At 42.3% G+C, this 20,427-nt stretch overlaps 1 protein-coding gene across 2 annotated transcripts in view; it reads left to right on the plus strand.

Moving 5' to 3' along the window:
* tbc1d9 (TBC1 domain family, member 9 (with GRAM domain)) overlaps positions 1–19,181 on the plus strand; it is a 37,441-nt gene extending 18,260 nt beyond the window's left edge. The window contains exons 7-21 of one of the 2 annotated variants that reach the window (XM_080721045.1): positions 333–539; positions 1,016–1,180; positions 2,349–2,499; positions 6,598–6,812; positions 7,527–7,644; positions 8,501–8,786; positions 10,187–10,316; positions 10,697–10,795; positions 11,623–11,691; positions 13,193–13,433; positions 14,077–14,142; positions 15,019–15,105; positions 15,218–15,286; positions 15,567–15,670; positions 17,071–19,181. In XM_080721045.1, the coding sequence (XP_080577171.1) occupies positions 333–539; positions 1,016–1,180; positions 2,349–2,499; positions 6,598–6,812; positions 7,527–7,644; positions 8,501–8,786; positions 10,187–10,316; positions 10,697–10,795; positions 11,623–11,691; positions 13,193–13,433; positions 14,077–14,142; positions 15,019–15,105; positions 15,218–15,286; positions 15,567–15,670; positions 17,071–17,922 (2,859 nt within the window). In that variant the 3' untranslated portion in view covers positions 17,923–19,181. The remainder of the gene's footprint in view (positions 1–332; positions 540–1,015; positions 1,181–2,348; positions 2,500–6,597; positions 6,813–7,526; positions 7,645–8,500; positions 8,787–10,186; positions 10,317–10,696; positions 10,796–11,622; positions 11,692–13,192; positions 13,434–14,076; positions 14,143–15,018; positions 15,106–15,217; positions 15,287–15,566; positions 15,671–17,070) is intronic. The other variant, XM_080721046.1, reaches the window with a different exon arrangement.
* The last annotated feature ends 1,246 nt before the right edge of the window (positions 19,182–20,427 follow it).

A 20,427-nucleotide genomic window follows, 5' to 3' on the forward strand; every position in this document is an offset into this window, starting at 1 on the left:
CTGTCTGTCTTTCTGCCCATGTGCCTGTCTGAAATAAATTCTTTAAATAAAGTGGTCTGTAATTGAAATGTCACGGTTGTTCAGTGATGAGGTGAAGATTCATTCAGTATGGCATGGAAATGGTGTGTATACCATGGTGACACACCCAGTTGTGACATAATTTGTTCAAATGTGTCTATGTTGCATGCCATCCTCTCGCTTTTTACTTTATCTCTCCCATATACTGCTCAATAAAGCAGAAATCTATTTAAAAAATATTTGGTGAAGAAAACCATGGTGAAGTAAACCATGGTAACTGGACTGGTACGTCGTATGTCACCATTATCTTCTAGGTCACCATTGTGGAGAAGGCAGACAGCTCCAATGTTCTGCCAAGCCCATTGTCCATCAGCACCAAGAACCGCATGACCTTCCTGTTCGCCAACCTGAAGGACCGTGACTTCCTGGTGCAGAGAATCTCAGACTTCCTGCAGCAAACCACCTCCAAGATCTATCTGGAGAGAGAGCTCACTGGCAGTCTCACCAGCTCCGATGACGAGGTAAGAAAAATATCTTTTGTCCATGAAAATAAATTGGGTTTGTTGATGGGACCTCAATTTAAAATAAAACAACTTAATTATGGTCTGTAATTGAAATGTCAAGGTGGTTCAGTTATGAGAAGATTCATTCCCTATTTACATCGTTCCCGAGTAGTCCGGTCCCCTGACTAGACGGCCGAGCTTCTAGTATATAAAATGTCACAATGCGACATACTGGTAGCTCTGTTTACACAATACTGTACCCCCTAAACTGTATATATGTTCCCCATTTTCAACTGTTTTTATGCTTTGGCAATGTAAACCTATGTTTTCTCATGCCAATAAAGCTCCTTTGAATTGAATTGTATACCATGGTCTCCTCTCGTGTTGCATTTGTCCGGTCACGCGTGTACACACCATCCCGTATCTTTTTTGTCCAGTCACGCCTCTCCAAAAGGCCACTGATTATGGCAGTAATGAGCTGTCTCTCCCTTCAGGTGTGCTCCCAGTCAGGTTCTCTGCTCTCCTCCAGCCCCCAACGCAGTGTGGGCTCAGAGAGCGAGCGCCAGTTCAACCTTAATGACAACAGTGTGCCGACTGCCACCCAGGCCCTCATGACAATGTACCGCCGCCGCTCGCCAGAGGAGTTCAACCCCAAACTGGTGAGTTCAGGATATGTTTGCGGCGAAACGGTCAAAGGCGTGTAATGTGGTCAAGCATGACGAAACGCAATCTAATGTAGCGTGACTCAATTTTAATTACACTTTGCACTTCTCTGGTGTCTTGTGCTGAAAACCCTGAAGGTTAATTTACAAGAACTCAAGAAGAGGTCACTATAAATGAATAAATGACATTAAGTGTGTGTATGCTATGCATGCGTAAGTGTATATCCATGTGTAAGTGGATATAGGAGATTCAGCGGGCCCCATTTCTGTTCCTGTAAATAAAAGCTTACATGGAAAGAAATATTGATTTCTTCCAAGCACAGCCTATAAACAAAGACTGGTCAGTCGTTAACCGCTAGAGAGCGGAAAATGTGTTTAATCAGACTGGTCCATAGAACTGGTGGTGAACAATGAAAATAAAAGCCTGGCAGGCTGGCACTAAATGTGTGGGGAGTGGTTATTACTAGACATGTCCCAGACTAAGGATTTCTATAGTCAAATCTGATGGGCCAACTAATGCCAATAGTCTAGGCAACTTGTTTCTGCATGTTTTGAATAGAGGATCATTCCATTTGGCCTGTGGGGGGTGCTTATGTCTGATTTAACACATACTTGCTTGGTTTCTTCCAATAAATCATGAAATATCCTGTTTAGAAAATAATATTTGTTAATAAATATAACAAATCAGGCCAATCTCTCAGTCGTATAATTTTTATTCGACTAAGAGATTGGTAGTTGAAGACTCCCTCAATCGATTAGTCGACGATTCGACTAGTCGAGGTCAGGCCTAGTTATTACCAGTGCTGTATTCACAAGCGCCATGTCATTGTGTTGGAGGAGTCATGATAACATTATAAAACAAAGAAGAAAAAGGTTATTTTTATATAATATCGAATTATTGAGATCCCGGGTCAACCATTCATGATTAGTCCTATTCAGGGCTTAATGCTAACAAACAAATAATAATAATGATGATGATGAGGATATAATAATAAAGAGTTTGAAGATTGCCTTGGATTAGATTTCTTCTTAAACTTTTTTTATTTTATTTTCACACATAAAAAAAAAAGAAAATCACCAAACACTCCTTGACAGGCCTCTGTGGAAACCTGCAATAAAACAAACAAACTCCAGAGCTCCATCTCTTTTTCTGTCCTCCCCTCAGGCTAAGGAGTTCCTGAAGGAGCAGGCGTGGAAGAACCACTTCACAGAGTTTGGCCAGGGGGTGTGTATGTACCGCACAGAGAAGACCAAGGAGCTGGTGCTCAAGGGCATCCCTGAGAACATGAGAGGAGAGCTCTGGCTTCTCTTTTCCGGTGAGCAAGCATTCTGGAGGAATTGAAACAGGATGTGCTGCCAGCGCAATTTGTTATTGTGCTTTCTTTGCACCGATGCCGGTGCAATGTCAGTCAGTGCAGAGGTTCGCAAAGTTGGATCTGGGGACACCCTAGTTATATATCGCAATCATTTTAGCCGTTTTATCCATGTTGTATACTTTGTCTATTCAAAAGCAGATGTACAAGCTCACACTGTGAGCTTGTACATTAACTGACTTTCTTTTTTAACAACATTGGTATCAGAAATTATGCAGCCAATGTGTCCAGATTTGAACCACTTTCAGCCTGGGGTCTGTAGGCAAAGCTCCTATCTATGAGACAGGGAAGAAGTTGCCAGCACTCAAGGAATCTCCTTCTCACATGATTTTATTTACCTCACTGCACAGGAGCAACGTACGTGTTTCGACCTTGTTGGTCTTCGTCAGTGTTGTTACAACGCTGACGAAGACCAACAAGGTTGAAACGCAAGGTCGAATGCTGGCAACTTCTTCCCTGTCTCATGTTATTTTGAGCCGTGCACCAAAAAGACTTTATCTAATTTGGAGCGTTGCAGGCTTTCTGCTCTGTTGCAGATATCTTTCTCTAAAAGCTCCTATCTATTCATGACTACAAGAAGGCCTAAAATGAACTTGTGCACGTACACACAATACACTAGTCGCCTCCCATTCGGTGCAGTGCTGCACATGTTGCGCCCACACACGCACCTATGGAAACCACATCCACACAGCCGCTCGCATTTAGTCAGAAAGTCTCCACCAATACACAGCGGTGTGGTGGAAGCCACACTGTCTGTACTGTAACGTCCGATGCAATCACACCACAAGCAAAGGTAAAAGGCACAGCAAGTTATGAAGGTGACAAAAGCTATGGTACATGACACGACCATGTGGCCACAGGCCAGCTACCGGTACATCGCTGCAGTCACCATTCAAGTGTTGCTTAAGCTAGTGTTTCTCAAACATTCAAATTTCAAGGTCTCCCCATAACTCTGACAGTGTACAAATGGAACCAAATGAACCTGTTAGGGTTCATTTGGTTCCATTTGTACACTGTCAGAGTTACAGCCTTGTATGGGTCAATTTAGACCCCCCTAAACGAACCCTGGAATCCACTTTGAGAAACACTGGCTTAAGCCACTAATTGAAAAGAATCAGTTTCATTTGTCACATCACAGGTTGGTAGTGGGGGAAATGTTTTTTCTTTTCTTTCTGCACGTTTTTCCGTGATAAAAGAGAGGACAGATGTAAAGTAAAACCGGTTAAATAGAACAAATAAAGATATAGACACTAGATATAAAAAAGGATTGGGTTAAATAGCACAAGGAAGTGGTTAACAGACAGAATGAGTTTTTCTTCCATTTATGCAACGAGGCAGGAATTGTGGGGAGTGGAAATGGTGAAGCAAAAACATGATTGATTGATGCTTCACTGCGTCATTGGAGTACTGAAAAATGTTGAGTCCAGCAACTTTGATTCGTAATCACGCAAGTGTCACTTTGTAATTTCATGTCGCTGGCTTCCATTGAAAATGTCTTGTCGCTAGTGTGAACGCAGCATCAGACATAGACGATCCCTAATGTTGATGTAACATTAGACGTTAGATCAGATTCTTTGTGAGCTCTTAAGCATGTATATAAGTTCCCTGTGCTTTGGGCTGATAGCAGTATAGGGCTAAAGGGGAATTAGGAATATTGCCAAATGAATGGCTGGCTGAGTGTATTCCTAAGAGAGATGACAAGCCTTCAGTAAAATGCATTAGTTGTTTGACCTTGGGAATCTGCAATATTACTACTTACCCTCTTAGAATCTTCACTTGCACGTCTAATATAGAGATGTTAAGCTATACACTATTAATACATAGGGAAGTAACTCCTAAATGTGTTATGAACAATACTTTGCAACTATCTTTGGCTTCTGCCAAATCTGTTGAACCCTTGTAATTACATTATATGATGTAGTAATCTGATTATTTGTACAGCTATCCAGTATTGCTACTGCAGTCCTCCATAGAGTAGGTTAATAAACTGGAATAAGGCGTTTAATGGGATTAAAGTAGTTAAATTCATCTTAAAATTGATCAACATTGGATTAAACGTCATGTATAACATCTAGTTTCTGCTGCCCATGTCAACAGCATATGTACATGCAGCATACATGTCGAAGACGTTGAAATTACATTATAATCACAGAACCAACCTGGCCTTATGTTGTCACTCCCTCACCATTCTGGGTTGTCCCTTAAAACATATTCATGAGATGGGATAACATCAGCAAGGAAGGTAAATTAAATTCATCGGTACAGTACAATTCAGATGCATAAATAAAAACCCTGAGAAATCACAAGCTCTTGGAAACACAGAAGAGAGGTTGGAAACCCTCTCTTCTTCTTCTTCCTGTTTACGTGCGTTGTGTCACAGCACTCTTGCAGCAGTGTTTATCTCTTGCAGTGTTAAGTCGTGTAACCTGATTTAGCCAGGTAACCTTATGAGTTGTGCACTTGTTTATTCTTCCTGTTGCCCTGACAGAGAATACTGTACTAACCACCACCTGAGCAGGGACGTCATACAGTAAACCGCCCACCCTTAAGTGATATGATCCGCGGTCGCCATAGACACCAGGGGGGTTTCACCTTAACCACATGAACGCTAGCGTCCTCAAGTGAGAGCGCACGGTGTACAGTTGCTAACCTCGTTCAAACATGAAATACAATGAAAAAATGAGTGAAAGGCTTGGCACCTCCATTCTGAATCTACATCAGGACTCATTATTGTATAGGGATGAGTCAGAATAATAGTTTATTAAAATAATGATTTTTTAGGATAAAAATGTATCATAAAAAGATACAATAATCTTATTTATTTATGTAATTGCAAAGGCTGTACTGCCAGCCCATAGTAGCTATTTATTATATATCATTTTAGAGTATGCCTAGTATGGGTGTAATAATTTAATTCTGTTCTGCATTAGCATTGTCAAGTTAGCCTGTTAAGGCTGCTGTACAATACAATAATTCATGAGGATACCAGAATAAATTCACTGCTGAAGCTTTTGTTTTCTTAAGGATTTAATTACAATAATGTAAAAGGTACACATGCTACTGTCTTTATTTCTGAAAACCAGTTGTTAGGTCATAATTTGCTGTTACTTTGAATTCGTAACAATCAAATGATTGTTATAAATAGCAATAGAATAATCAACTTTGATTTTGGTCAGTGCACATCTCTATTATTGTATTGTGTCGTTTGAAGCGCCTGGCCAGGTTGAACGTTTGCGATCAAGGTACTGAGGCTCATTTTACCAGTCCCTCTGGGGGAGAGAGTGTGGGAAAGGGTGTGTTGTGTGGAATGTCAGGGACCGGTTGAACAGGCCTCTGTGCTTGTTCCAGCGGCTCTTTTAATCCTTGTCCAAGAGAGATGTTCACAGACGTCTGTCTGTGACCCTGCTCTCAGGAGAACGCTTAACTCTGCGAGTGTACAAATGTAACCAAAGGGTCCCTTTGCTTACACTCGTACCTTCTCTGAGTTACAAATGGATGAATTAACACAGATGATTTTACTGTGTTCTCCCTTTAGTGTTCTGTGAGCCAGTTGTGGGTCAGATGTAGTGCTATAGGTGAAATGTTCTTTTACGTTCAGCGTAAACTGAAGCAGCCAGAGGGACATGCACTGTAAAGCCCTTACGGGTCAGTTTTACTGCTGAAATTGTTTAATTTGAGACGTTTAAAGAGAATGATGGCACGTTTCATGAATGAAATCTAAAAATAAAATGCTAAACAAACAAAAGTAACACTAAAAACAATAACAAAATACCATTCCACCAACACAATAAAATAACTAGAAATGTTGCTGGTCAATGTCAGGTCGCACTTGTTCTTTTCTTCAGAATAACAAAGGACATTGATAGCCCTCCTCATTGGCTACAGCGCCAGCCAATATGGAGAAAGTGATGGGAAAAGTGATAGGAAATATGGAAATGAGAGAGAAAGTGAGAGAGAAAATGGCGATGTGTAGTACAGGTCTGGACGACCTGATAAAAAACTGATGTGCTGAAAGAGACTGTATGTCTGTGCTTCCTGAAGGGGCGATCAACGAGATGGCCACCCATCCAGGTTACTACGAGGACCTGGTGGAGAAGTCAATGGGCAAATACAACCTGGCAACCGAGGAGATCGAGAGGGACCTCCATCGCTCTCTGCCCGAGCACCCAGCCTTTCAGAACGAGATGGGCATCGCTGCCCTCCGCAGGGTGCTTACTGCATACGCCTTCAGGAACCCCAACATAGGATACTGTCAGGTACACACACACATGCACGCATGCACACATGTTTGTTTTAACACCTGAATAACAGGTGCTTGCAAATGTAGATGCAACCGTTGTGAGCTTGCAGATCACTCTTGGCTGCTGCGCCAGAACTGCCGCACTCCTTGTGCGCAATGCACGATGGGACGTTGGAAAGTTGTGGATAGGGCCTGCCACCTTGGAGAGCCTCTATCCAAATATCCACCAATGGGGCTGACAGACTTTCTTTGCAAATTGAAAATCTACCTTGAAAGATTACCCGTATTTTCCGGACTATAAGGCGCACCGGACTATAAGGCGCACTGTCAATGAATGGTCTATTTTTGAACTGTTTTCATATATATAAGGCGCACCGGACTATAAGGCGCACATAATAGACGCTACCGTTGCGTTATGCATCCAACAGATAGAGCTGTGCTAAAGGGAATGTAATGTCAATGAATGATCCATATATAAGGCGCACTGGACTATAAGGCGCACTGTAGTTTTTTGAGAAAATTAAAGGCTTTTAAGTGCGCCTTATAGTCCGGAAAATACGGGGTACAGTTAAAATTATAATAATAGCTGTAGTTTTTAGAAAACTCTGCAAGTAAACAAAAGGCAAATGGATATTCTGCATCTAAAACAACACACGTTGAGCTAACATTGCTAATACTGTAATTGTACTTTTTATTTTGCATTGTCTAACACTATGCATCTCTTCACCAGGCTATGAACATCGTCACATCAGTGTTGTTGCTCTACGCCAAAGAAGAGGAGGCGTTCTGGCTGTTGGTGGCACTCTGTGAGAGAATGCTGCCTGACTACTACAACACCAGAGTTGTAGGTCAGTTTGTGCGCGTTGATGGGGAAAAGGCCTTTTTTCCTAGCCTAGCCAGCTAGACATCCCGACCCATGTTAAAACAAGGAGTTAGTTAGCAGTTAGTTAGCTGCATTAGTATATAGGCTGGCCCCAGGCTACCTTTTTCCCACCATGACATGTTCCATGAGATGTTCCCTTGTCTAGAAATGACTTGGGGCATGTTTTTTATATCTCACATGCTCAGATGAGTCATTTGTTTTCCCCTTTTATCTTCTTTCATGTTGTTGCTGTAGGGCAAAAACCCTGCCTCTCCATTTTTAATCTTGATAATTGATTTTTCATAAATTGATGCCCTGATTTAAACTTTGTTGTATGACAGTGTCACAAAAAGGTACCGAAAGACTGAGGTTTTATTTGTTTTATGAATATTTAAACCAAGGAAAAGTATTACCAAGAGCTGGTGACTAAATAATGACTACATTCGACCCATTGGAACACAGGTTATTTTTTTCCATTTCCTGAAAATTAACCGTTCTGGACAAGTTTCTGCCCGACAGTAGCGATATACTAATCCAGTAGTTCCCAACCCTTTATTGATCACGGCTCAGTTGAAAACCATGCCATTTTCCACAGCCCACCCATCTTAATGATCAATCAATTGATTGTGTTCTGCCTCTGCTTGATGGAACCAATTTAGTGTACAGTCCGTACAATTTTTTTAAAAATATTAATGTTATATTATTATATTATTAAATCTTATTGTGTTCCAACTATTTGGGGGCCCCACTTGCAATACCCTCACAGCCCACCTCAGGGGCTCATCGCTGTACTAACCCGCGTCCTCTTTTAATGTCTTTCTTGATGGCCTGTCTGCCTATAGGAGCGCTGGTGGACCAGGGGGTGTTTGAGGAGTTGGCCAGGGAGTACGTCCCCCAGCTGTACGACTGCATGCAGGACCTGGGCGTGATCTCCACCATCTCCCTGTCCTGGTTCCTCACCCTCTTCCTGTCCGTGATGCCCTTCGAGAGCGCCGTGGTGGTGGTGGACTGCTTCTTCTACGAGGGCATCAAGGTCATCTTCCAGCTGGCTCTGTCCGTGCTTCACGCCAACATCCACCAGCTGCTGGGCTGCAAGGACGACGGAGAGGCCATGACCGTACTGGGCAGGTGAGGAGGAGGAGGAGGAGGGGAGGACGATGATGGGGCAGGGGTCAAAGGATAACTGACATCAATGTTTTAGATCAGGGGTCTTCAACATTTTCAGGCCAAGGACCCCTTAGTTGAGAGAGAGATGAAGCAGGGACCCCCACAACCTTTTCAGATTCCATATTGTTTCATCGTTTGACAGTCACAGCACAATCATCAGTGTATTTTCGATTTATGTCAGTTTGTGTTTTCAGATATTTAACCACTTGAGCCGTCATTACCTTGACCTTAACTTGACCTTTTACTCTGTACTTAGTCTGCTCCTTTTCCCCTCTACACCAACCCTCTTTGCCGAAAATAGCCGTTCTACAAGCTCACAACGCCTCGCAGCTTAAGGCGTTGTGAGCATATAGATCTGCTATTTTTGGCTACCGTTCTCAGAACATGGACTCTAGGGTTCAAATTGTTAATATAAAAAGCATTGGAAGATTTGGAGGACCCCCTGTAGTAACTCTGAGGACCCCCTAGGGGTCCCGGACCCCCTGTTGAAGACCCCTGTTTTAGGTAATTTAGGTCTGTGGTTTTTGTGTCAAGGACCCCTGGATTGATATGTGTTTGGCCACTGGTTTAGGTCAGTGGTTCTCCAGATGGCGCAGGAAAGAGTCATTTAAAGACCCACTCCTAGAGTGAGAGCATTATTTTATATTATTTATATTTTAGGGGTTCTGCTGATGTACTTATACAGAGTTACAGTGACTGCCATTTTGATTAAGTGTCTTCTTCCTAAACCTTGTCTTGTAAATCAAATTTCCCTTACATTGGTTTTAAATGAACTTCAAAACGATCACTGGCCTCTTATGACTCTTATGTCTCCCTCTGGTGGTGACCTAATTTTGCCTTCATACCATGGTTGACCTGATTGTACCAGTACTTCAACCTGGGGATCACAAGACACCTTTTACTATAGATAAAAACAACATTCTGTTTTCAAATTGAATACCCCTTTCTAAGCAGACATTTTGAGTGTCATACCGTAGATGGGTAAACGTAGAAGCTTATGGTAATAACATTAATTGTGGGGATGTTTCTTTATTGATTGAATACTTTATTAGTCAGAAATGTAAACAGCAAAGAGGTACAGGACTTTTAGGCTAAAAAGATAAATGCTGTCCGCATAAATACACGCAGCATGCCCATTGAAAGTAATTAGAATAGTAATTCTAAACATACACTGGACTCAACAAATAAATGCTTTGCTGGACACATTCTGTGAAGCTTTGAAACAGGTCCATCACATGTAAGAGGAGATCTTACATTTTTATTTGTATCTCGTCGTCATATAATATGCTATTCCTTTTATAAAAGAAAACTCTGTATTATTCATGTGTAATGTTCTATGTTCCCTGGTTGTTGTATTGTAGGTACCTGGACAGTGTGACCAATAAGGACAGCACCCTGCCTCCCATCCCCCACCTCCACTCCCTCCTGACTGACAACGGAGAACCACATCCTGAGGTGGACATCTTTAAACTGGTCCGCAGCTCCTACGATGTAAGTTGAGTAATGAGGAATGAATGTAAGCCTGTGTGTGTGTGTGTGTGTGTGTGTGTGTGTGTGTGTGTGTGTGTGTGTGTGTGTGTGCGCGCGCGCGCGCACGCGCGTGCGTGCGTTTGTGTGTGTGTGTGTGTGTGTGTGTGTGTACAGCTTTGATCCAACTCATATCAAAATGTGATACAGTGTAGTCAGTGTGTACAGTGCACTCAACTTCTCTATGCAGATGCATCGTAGTCCTGATTATTGTATAACGTGGTTTATCAACTACATCATCTACACGTGTTTTGGTTTTGCTTGCTTTCTGACTGTTCCTAACTTTCCAAGTGACAGCGTCAAACTGCTTTTCTGACGTCTCCTTCTCAATGTATTTTTCTCAGAAGTTTGGATCTATCCGTGCAGATGTGATCGAACAGATGCGTTTCAAACAGAGACTGAAGGTGATCCAGACCATTGAGGATACGATCAAACGCAACGTGGTAAAGACCCCATCTCACTCACTGGCATTTGACATGTCACATTTTCTCATCTCACATAAATACAGACCCACGGCAAACCTTTGTGAAGATGACCCACTGTTTGCCTTCATATAAAGACTAATCATAAAGGCATAAAGACATGGCTTTAGAATGAGAAGAAGATTAACTAACAAACAGCAAACATTTAATGTGGTTTCCACATCTGTACAAGCCATACTTTTGTCAGGGCGAAGACAAACTTTGAAGTTGCACTGGATTTGCTGCTTGAGCTTTTACTACTCATGTACCAATCTGCGAACCCAGATCAAAGAAAGGGCGACGCCCACTCGGTCTGTCTCTCATCATTGCCATCATTGACTCTGTCTCGAGAGATTGCTCATGTACTGACTGTCATGTGGTTGGTACATGAATGCTGTTATGTAGTTCAGTGGGGTCCGAGTGCCCCAGGGGTCATTGTGAGGGTTCCAGGGGCTCTCCAGAAAAAGAAAAAAATTATATAAAAATCACTTCAGTCACTTTAATCGTAACAGCTGGTCTGCAAGCTCACAACATGTTGCATCTATTTTCAAATAATCTTGACAAAGTTGTACCTGTCAGTGTGCTGCCAGCCAAATGCATATTCATTTGAGGGTCCTTGACATAAAAACATACCAGTGAAGTAGTTGGTGCATGTACTGTAGTTGCTAAACTAAAAAAAAAAGAGAGAAAAAAAAAAGCTACAGTAAAATATAGAAACATTTGGTGACTAATAGTTAAAGAACACATTTTCCAATGTCCCCCTTTCAATATCTTACATGATCTTATATTGTGATGTTTTCCTGTCTCAGGTCAGAACTATTGTGACAGAGACTGCTTTCAGCATCGATGAACTGGAGGAGCTATATGTCCTCTTCAAGGTGAGGGTTCCCCAAACATCTGTTTTTGTTGTTTAATATTAAAAGTGTGTGTGTATGTTTTAAGACAAAGTTTTTGAGTAATCTAATAATGAATAATTAAACATTTCTGAAAATAAATGTAACCAATGAGCATTCAGCATTTTAATAATTGTACTATATTCTGTTCTTTTTATTTATCTTTTTGCACATTGAGTTTCCTTAATACAGTATGGTCTTAGAAGTTTGATTTAAGTGACAGCATAACCAGCCTATCAGTAAGCCCTGCATTCTTACAAAGATGAACTTACAGGCATCCTTACTTACAGGCAGTGGTGCAAAGAAATGTACTTTTACATACTTCTCTCCACTACATCTCAGAGCTAAATATTGTACTTTTTACTCCACTACAATTATTTTAATTCATTATTTAGTTACTTTGCAGATTTTGATTATTATATTACTAAACATACATTAACCAATTAAGCCCTATTTTCTACTTTGTCAGTTCAAATATAACCGATCTACAAGCTCATTGGCTATTTTTGGGTTTCTTTTTAGATTTGACACATTTTTGAAAGATATAGATTTTTTATAGGCCATTCATAATGAGTGCTTTTACTTTTGGTACTTTAGTATATTTTTATGCCAATACTTTTGTACTGCTACTCAAGGAAACATTTGGATACAGTACTGCTAATTTTGTTTAAGTGAAAATGTACTTACAGGAACTAAGAATTATTATGGCCTCTCCATCGAGATCAGATTTCGATGGAGATGGAGACAAAGCATTGGTAATAACATTGCCAGACTGGAAAAGATGAATTTGACATGGCTTTGATGATAGTGTTTATAATGATAATGATTACTGGAGCGTGAAATAGGTTTTTGTGACCGCTTAATTCAGCGGTCACAATGCTGATGCCGTGTACATAACACGACACAATGAGATGCCAGGGGATAATGCTAATTTGTTCAGCCAAGATTGTGTGCTTTTTCACAGTCGTCCTCATTTGAAAAAATGTCGTTCAGTCTGCAGCTTGGTAGAATCACATTGCAACTGAAGTTTGGTGAATTAATTATCAATCACAACATATCGTCGTTGTCTGGTGGAAACCTTGTATATCCAAAATCGTTCATTTTATATTTGTCATTTAAAACATTATTTAAAATAGTGAAAATAGCAGATCTACACGCACACAACGCCTTGCACCACGAGGCGTTTTGTGCTTGTAGGTCTGCTATTTTCACTAGTTTTGTGCGACTTGTGATGAAGCAGGGCTTTACTTTACGAAAAAGGGAAATTTGGAGATACAAGGTTTCTGCCTGACAATGATGATATTTAAAGATGGACATGAGTTTATAGCACCAGTCCCTCTCTGCTGAATGACTTGATGCAGGGAAATACATTAAATAATTATAATTATAATAATAAAAATGAAAGAATCCCAGTCTGCTCAATTCAGAGGGTTAACATCTCTCTCTCTCTCTCTCTCTCTCTCTCTCTCTCTCTCTCTCTCTCCAGGCTGAACACCTGACCAGCTGTTACTGGGGCGGCAGCAGCAACCCCACAGAGCGCCATGACCCAAGCCTGCCATACTTGGAACAGTACCGTATTGACCTGGAGCAGTTCAAGGGCCTGTTCGTGCTGCTGTTCCCCTGGGCCAACGGGGCCCACTCCGACCCACTGGCCCTGCACTTCTTCCGTCTCCTGGACCACAACGGAGATGGCCTCATCAACTTCCGCGAGTTCATCAACGGCCTGGGTGAGTGGTTCCAAAGGACTGTGGGCCTGGGTGAGTGGTTCCAAAGGACTGTGGGCCTGGGTGAGTGGTTCCAAAGGACTGTGGGCATCAACGGCCTGGGTGAGTGGTTCCAAAGGACTGTGGGCGCGCGCTAAAAATGTCTTAGTCAAGTTTTTGACATTACACTTACAGGTACATTTTCGCAGTCTTGTGTCCTTTGGGGTGTGTGCATACTGTATATGGGTGCATGTTTGTGAAGGTGCTTGTTAAAGTGTGTGTGGGCACACGCATGTGTTTTGTTGTAAATATAGTACAGTATGTATCATCTATGTCCTTGAAATGTGGACCAAGAACAGTTTCAGTTAGAGCAAAATGGCAGCTTTGTGATTTTTTCTTTTTCTTTTTAGATATTTTTGGGGCTTTTTCTGCCTTTATTGACAGGTGTACAGTAGGCTGACAAGAAATGGGGATAGAGATGGGGGGTGACAGGCAGCAAAGGTCATCAGGATCGGACCTGCGACGCTGCAAGAGCTGGATTACCAGCCTAGGTGCCTGGACCACTACCCTGTGGCCCAGGCCCTTTGTGAACATCTTTAATGTTCAACTCAAGTGTGGAGCCTTGCAAAAACATCCAGTCCTTACAGAGTGTCTGTGTGTTTCCTAGGTGTTCTGTACCATGGAGACCTGACTGAGAAGCTGAAGCTGCTGTACAAGATGCATGTGTTACCTGGTGAGTGTATGTACAGTAACACTCCCAATGTATAAAAGCAATGGGAAGTGTGTGTGCATGTGTGTGTGCGCGCGCGTGTGTGTGTGTATACACGCATACGCGCATGTGTGCTGTATGCATGGTGGGGAGGGGGTGAGGAGAGAGAGGGAGACATTGGTAGAAATGCAGACTGAGAGACAGACAGCATGGCAGGATAATAAAGTACTTGCTAAAGCAAAGTCACAGCAGATAAAGAGGTTTCTCTCTTGAGAGAGAGAGAGAGAAAGAGAGAGAGAGAAACGAGTCGCTGACTCGCTTAACTGAGCAAATGGACTTCCACAGAACTTCATCTTCAGAATTTCCGTAGTCGGCACCATGTCCTGTGAAATGCACGCACATGCTCACACATTTAATACGTGTCCTCAAATTTAGCTCTCAATCAAACACACTCTTGTGGCTTCCTCTCCATTAAGGTTTTGATAGTCTGATAACATTGCTGTCATTCAGTGACCGCACCTGCGTTTCCCCGTTCACCAGTGTGGCGTTTTTGAAGGTTAGCCACGGCGGTTATAGTTTTACTGAGGTTAGGGTTAGGGGTTGGGTTAGGTTTAGGCATAGTAGCATTCACCAGGTTAACATTGACCAGGTTATCATTCACCACGTTAGCATTCACCATCTTCGGCACGTTAGCATTTCACCAGGTTAGCATTCACCAGCGTCAAACTAATGGGACGTCGAACAAATGTTACGTCGCAATGTCAACTCGCTCCCCATACAGCCAAACACATTCTGAAGGTCACATCTCGCATCATTCTTCACTGTGTTGTCCAGTAGAAAGCTGAAACTCCTGAAAATGATCATAAAAACAACTACTGTTTTCCATGCTCTGTTCTACAGAGGTCAGCCATGAACACGAGGAGCCTGACTCAGCCTTTGAGGCGACCCAGTACTTCTTTGAAGACATCACCCCAGAAACCTCTATTGGTAAGGGATGCCACAAAACACAATATGTTCAGCTCAATGGGAAAACAAACACGTCTGTGATAGGTTGTTTATCCTGTTTGGGCTACCTGTCAACTTTCCCTTCTGTCCACAGGTCACGACCCCAAGTGCAAAAATGAGAAGGACGACGGCTTTGTCAGAGTTACATTTAAGAATGAAAAAGGTGAGATGTAATGTAGCCTATGGCCAAGTACCATTTTCGGTATCGTTTAAATCACCCTCAGTCATGTAATGGATGCGTGAATTTAGTTGTTTGGATTTGAGCATTGTATATATTAGAACAAGTTCCATGTTTTCCCAGAAAATGAATGTGCCTGTTGATTAACAGTTTCGCTAGAACAACAAAAATAAGCAATTAAGACAACAGATGTCTTAATTACATTAAATTACAATTGATTGTGTAACACCCCTTGTGAATACCATGTCCTGTATACATGTTACAGTGAAAAAACTGCACACCCCTGATTACCGCCATTATCTCAAACTGTGGAACCAAGAGACCAAGCCTAAACTAGAAAACTCAAAAGACCTCCCAAGATTGAACCAGGTAAGCCGTGTCTGCCGTACCAGTCTGTCATACACATGGGTGTCACAATGGGGGGGAAAGTGGGACTGAGTTACTAGGGCCCAAGGTGGAGGGGCCTTAATTATATTATACTTTAGCTATTGAAAAAATAGCAGATATACAATCTCAGAGCGCGGCACCGAGTGCCTCGCTGTGACCTTGTAGTTCTGCTATTTTTGAAAAGTCATGAAAATGTGTGCAAATCTACTTTTTAAGCATTTGTAACTCAAATTTAGCTTCTGGGGGATCCCTGGAACAAAATATTTTGAGATGGGGGTCCGTGGCCAAATACATATCATTTTGGGGGTCCTTCACATTGAAAAGTTTGAGCACCACTGACATAGAAACATACAGGTAGGTCTTTCAAAAAAATATTCAAAGACTTGCACAAATTTTCACGATTTTTCAAAAATAGCTTGTATATCTGCTATTTTTCAATAGTTAAAGCACAAAATGTGAGTGAATCCTTGTTCCCAGGGCCCAGAATTTGGTGTGATGCCCCGGTCATACAGCATAGCATTTCTATTCTGAGCATGTCATAATATGCCAAGTGTCAGCATTCTGCGAAGATGGCAAATGTACAAGCTCAGTGCGTTCTGTTGCAATGCCATGTGAGGTTTTAGATTAACTATTTTCGGCAAAGACATTTGGCGTAGAGGGGGAAAAGGAGGGGAAGGGGTGGGAGTATACAGTAGATCACTGGTCGACCCTGGTCAATATAGGTTTTGAGTGGTTGATTTCACCTGCTGAAATTAATGCAGTATTTGTTTCTAATAATTATATCTCAGTGTTATTCCCCCTGTTTTTATCAGTCAATCGATACATTATACGCTACCTAGTTTGAATGCAAATCTCAAAGAATTCCATTATTTGTTAGTTATTAATTTAACCTACGGTAATCAAACGATCATTGATTAATTGTTAATAGGTGATTTTCCTGAGAACACTCTGGATGTATACTGTATGTAGGCTACCGTAACAGGAAAAACACATCAGCACTAGCGTTTTAACATAATCCATCTGGAAATGAGAATGGCAACAAACAGTAAAACTGCCCTTGAGCAAGTCACCTAACCCCAACACTGCTCCACTGGAGCTGCTCAATGGCCAAAAATAGGAAACTGTGGTTGTACTGAGCAGCTCCCAGGAGTGAATGTGTGTAAATGCTTGAGTATGAAGCAGGACACACTTGAAAAATAGATTTAAACATGTTTTGTTTTTTAGGAAGGAAAAATAAATCACTTTAAAATAAAATGTATTTCATTCCTATTTGGCAAATTAATTGTTAACATCCCTAATAGTTAGCAGACAAATTTCTGTATTGTCCTGCCTCTTACAATGCGTGGTTGTGTCGTGAAGTGAACTTCTCGTCTCTCCCTCAGAGCCAGTTCATCGAGCTGTGCAAGACGCTGTACAGTATGTTCAGCGAGGACATGGCTGAGCAGCAGCTGTACCACGCCACGGCCACCGTCACCAGCCTGCTGCTGGAGATGGGCGAGGTGGGCAAGCTGTTCTGCAGCTCCGCCGGCAAGGAACACCATGACCACGAGGGCAACCTGGACCTGAGCCGGCAGCTTGACATGAGCGACGCCATGGCTTCCCTTCTCACCCAGGAGATTGGAGTGTTCCCGCAGAGCATCCAGGGAGACCGCTTCCTCCCCGGCAGCGCAGAGGAGAGCAAGCCCATGCCTATCGGCGGCGGCGGCGGCGCAGGGAACGTGGCAGACGGAGGCTGCGAGCAGCTGACCGCCACCCCCACCATGCAAGACATCAAGCTGGAGGACTCGTCTTTGAAGGACACGGGGACGTCGTCAGCCATGCTCATCTCGGACGACGAGACCAAGGACGACACGTCCATGTCCTCCTACTCGGTGCTTAGCGCCGGATCCCATGAGCTGGACGACAAACTGCAGTGCGAGGATATCGCCGAGGACACTGTGCTGGTGCGCAGCGGGCTCGGCCCCCATGCCGGTGACATGGGCTCTGGCGGCGGGCCTCGCGGTAGAGGCGGACCCAACGAGAGACCCGGGCTGCCGCACAGCACCAGCATCGACAAGGACTGGGCCATAACCTTTGAGCAGTTCCTCGCCTCTGTGCTCACAGAGCATGCCCTGGTGCAGTACTTTGAAAAGCCTGTGGAGATTGGAGCCCGCATAACGAATGCCAAAAACGTTAGGAAGGTAGGGCGCCCCCTGCTGTCCACTAGCGACTATGAGATTTCTCTGTCTGGCTGAGGGCTCTGACAAGACTTTGTTTGGACAGCGCGAGACTCTGCTACCATCTGTTGGAAACAGGAATCAATCAATCTGTTGTTGGTGTGAACACGTCCCAATCAGTTCTAGAGGAGGCCTTTGGGGAAATTAAATCTATGAAGTTTATGTGTATGATACCCATATGAATGTGATTGAAAAACTCTTGGAAGTGTTTTTAGACAGACGTAGAAAGACTGATATTATTGTGGATTCCATCCAGCCGTGAGGGAAGCGGGAAAAGACTATGGGTTTTGCTCCAGTTTAAATATTGGTGTACATATTGTAGCCGAGCTAGTCATACTTGATAGTTATTGTAATCTCGTGTACATTTAGGCTATGTAGATGTAAATGTCCACAAAGTCCAGTACACTTCTAAACTGGGATTTTGATTAGTCTGCTCACAATCAGTGCTAACAAACACTGCAAAACGTCAACTAATGTTTTATTTTTGTAATGTTTTCTGCCATTAAGGTTCTGTTCACTGTTTGTCAGCTTCATTTGTGTCAGTCACTCTCGGTAGATGACAATACAGAAATCTGAATGATGCTGTGAAAATCAAGTGGATGACTACAATGAATTTACAAACCTGACATCTCTTCTTAAAGTGATATTTCGCTGTGGTTAAAACTTAAAAGTACACAGTAGCCTATATTGTCACACAAGTTCCTGATTTCAACAACACAAATGTTTCCTGTAATTGTGGAACTGATGATACAAAAAGCTGATCCACTGAAGCCTACAGAAATAATACATTGATAACCATAATTCACATTTCTAGTATATGTTAACAAATCTGACAGTCAGACTGTGATTCAAAATAATAGAGGCTACCCTGGACAGATACTATTGGCATTTTAGGAGCTCATATGGAGGTATACATGCCAAGAAAGAAAAGTGAAAATGTCGATATGATATAATACTAAAGAGAAATATTGCTTTAACCAGCACCTGCACTTTCTTTAATTGTATGGAAAATACATGTTTACAGCACAGGAGTTCCACTAATATGTACTGTATCCCGCTTGCCTTGTGCCACACTATAGATGTTGACTTCACTCCAAAAGGTGGCTCCCCCCCTTTATTTGTTTTTGTTTTAAAACTAATTTTGTTACCCTTTTTTTATTTATACATTTTTACACTGCTGTTTTTATGTTGTTCCTGTGTGTTTTAAGTGTCCAGTTGTACATGCTCATAATTATGAAGCATCCTGTACCACTTTAGCTAATTAAAAGTATAGTAGGATTGATTATATGCCACATATCACTGCCTCAAAGCATTTTTCTTTTCATTGTGTAAATTAAACTTTGAGTGTCATCTGGTGGTGAAAACTGGAACAGAATGTATATCCAGGTAACATGCAGGAAGATTAACCATTTGAACCCTAGCCCCCACTATTCTGGGAATGTCACAATGGGCAAACATTCTGTGAAAACAGTCAATTTACAAGCTCACAATGTGTTGCATTGCGAGCTTGGAAATTTTGGCAAAGAGATTTGGTGGAGGGAAAAATGAGGACACCAAGGATGGACCCCTGAGGACCCCCGGACAACAAAGTAAATTTATATAGGTTAAATGTCACAGGATTATTACTCTACTGGAGGGACAAGAAGTTGTTCTCTTCCAATAGTTATTCAAGTATCATAAGCATAATGAATATTGCACATTTAATTCTAGTGGCAGGTGCATTTGCCTTGGCTTACCATGTGCTTGAAAGTTATTTTGAAATGTGCCGTGTGAATATCATTTTCACTTTTTCGCAGTGCCAGTTCACAGTATTAGAAGGTGGAGGTGAGGTTTTCTGTTAACAGCTGAATGCATGCATGTGTGTGCCTGGTGTTGTACACTCCTTCTAGTGACTGAGAGGGTGAGCCATGAAGGACTGATAACGTTGTACTCTCTCTCTCATGCAGGGACGTGCAGAGAATGTTAGAGAGACAGGGGCTGACATTTCTGAAAGGGCCTTTTGGTGAAAATAGCAGACCTCCAAGCTCACAACGCGTCGCTCTGCGATGCGTTGTGAGCTTGGAGGTCCGCTATTTATGGTACTTGATAGTTGATACCACACTGAAGTCAATACTGGAGTATTCTGGATTTCTACACAGAGAGGGCACTTCTTTCAACATAAGATACTGCATTCAAGTTCATGAGAGGCAATTCTCTTGAATGCTTCCTTCAGGTATATGGCATGGAAAGAGGGCATTTGCATTTCTTTCACCATAGTAAAAACTGCATTCATGGTCTGGAGAGGGCACTTTTTACAGATGGATAAAAGGGCGGGGGCTCAAGCCCCCGTTGATGTCTATTTGTGCACGTGCCTGCTCTCATGGCCCAAACATCTGGGGATGTGGTTGAGGTTGACCAATCACCGCTGACTATTTGATGATTCTGCCCTGTTCTAGGTATGTACAATTCAGTGCAAGCATCACCCTCTGAGATATCGTGGTTAGCAATCATTAACCACTTTCAACATGGGGTCGGAAAAATATA

Source organism: Nannobrachium achirus (assembly GCF_963921795.1).
Source record: "Nannobrachium achirus genome assembly, chromosome: 3".
NCBI classification, from domain to species: Eukaryota; Metazoa; Chordata; class Actinopteri; order Myctophiformes; family Myctophidae; genus Nannobrachium; species Nannobrachium achirus.